Source organism: Diaphorina citri, unplaced genomic scaffold (genome assembly GCF_000475195.1).
Source record: "Diaphorina citri unplaced genomic scaffold, Diaci psyllid genome assembly version 1.1 scaffold92056, whole genome shotgun sequence".
In the NCBI taxonomy this organism is placed as follows: Eukaryota; Metazoa; Arthropoda; class Insecta; order Hemiptera; family Psyllidae; genus Diaphorina; species Diaphorina citri.
The window spans coordinates 1-841 of NW_007469026.1; the positions used below are offsets into that span (position 1 = coordinate 1).

The 841-nt window shown below is 40.3% G+C and overlaps 1 protein-coding gene across 1 annotated transcript; it reads right to left on the minus strand.

Moving 5' to 3' along the window:
* Nucleotides 1-67: 67 nt before the first annotated feature.
* LOC103524075 (mediator of RNA polymerase II transcription subunit 10-like) lies at nucleotides 68-519 on the minus strand. Its single transcript, XM_008489081.3, has one exon. The coding sequence runs from the start codon at nucleotides 492-494 to the stop codon at nucleotides 144-146; it is 351 nt and encodes a 116-aa protein (XP_008487303.2). The 5' UTR covers nucleotides 495-519; the 3' UTR covers nucleotides 68-143.
* Between the last annotated feature and the right edge of the window lie 322 nt (nucleotides 520-841).

An 841-nucleotide genomic window follows, 5' to 3' on the forward strand; every position in this document is an offset into this window, starting at 1 on the left:
TCCTGTAAGCGTCAATCTTTCCTTTGACCTGTTCATTCTTTGTGAGGGCTTTCTCTATACAATCCTTTGTGTAGAGTTTGTGATATATAGGGAACAAGGGAACATATACAGATCAGAAAGAATTGCAATCCATCCAATTTTTATCAATAAGATGGTGGTGTTTCATCTCCACCTCTGATTGCTCGGTATTTTGCCAGTTCATTTGGGAAAGCTCCACTCAGCTCAACCAGCATGTGAGCTTTGAATTTCCTGTAAGCGTCAATCTTTCCTTTGACCTGTTCATTCTTTGTGAGGGCTTTCTCTATACAATCCTTTGTGTAGAGTTGCGGGTTACGACCTTGATCTATGTAGTCAAACACTTCAAGAGGAACGTGAATGTCTTGGACTTGTGATTTTAGCTTGTCTATTTCTTGCAGACCCGAGATCATGGTTTGTCTGAAAGAGGAAATGAATTTTGAGTATTCACCCAAGTGATTTAAGATATGGATAATCATGCTGAGTTTGTAAAATCCAACCTCAGTGATGATTTGGAGCTTTACGGAGAACTCTTACTGAAACTTTGCCAGTCAGGACCTTAACCAAGTATCCTCTTACAGTCTGTCTAAGCTTAGTAAACAGCTCCTTAAAGGTCTGTGTTTGTGTTGGAAGGTGATTTAGTCCTTTTACAATTCAAATTGATTTTTTATGTAAAGTAGTGGTCGAATAATGGAGCCTACCTTCAGTACCGCCCGCCCAAGCAAGGGTGGATCCTTTTGTTGGTTGTCTATTCGAAAGTAGTGTTGTTTGTGTCCCACCCGCACGAAAGGGATAGGACGACAGGAAAGAAACTAAAAACATGGTA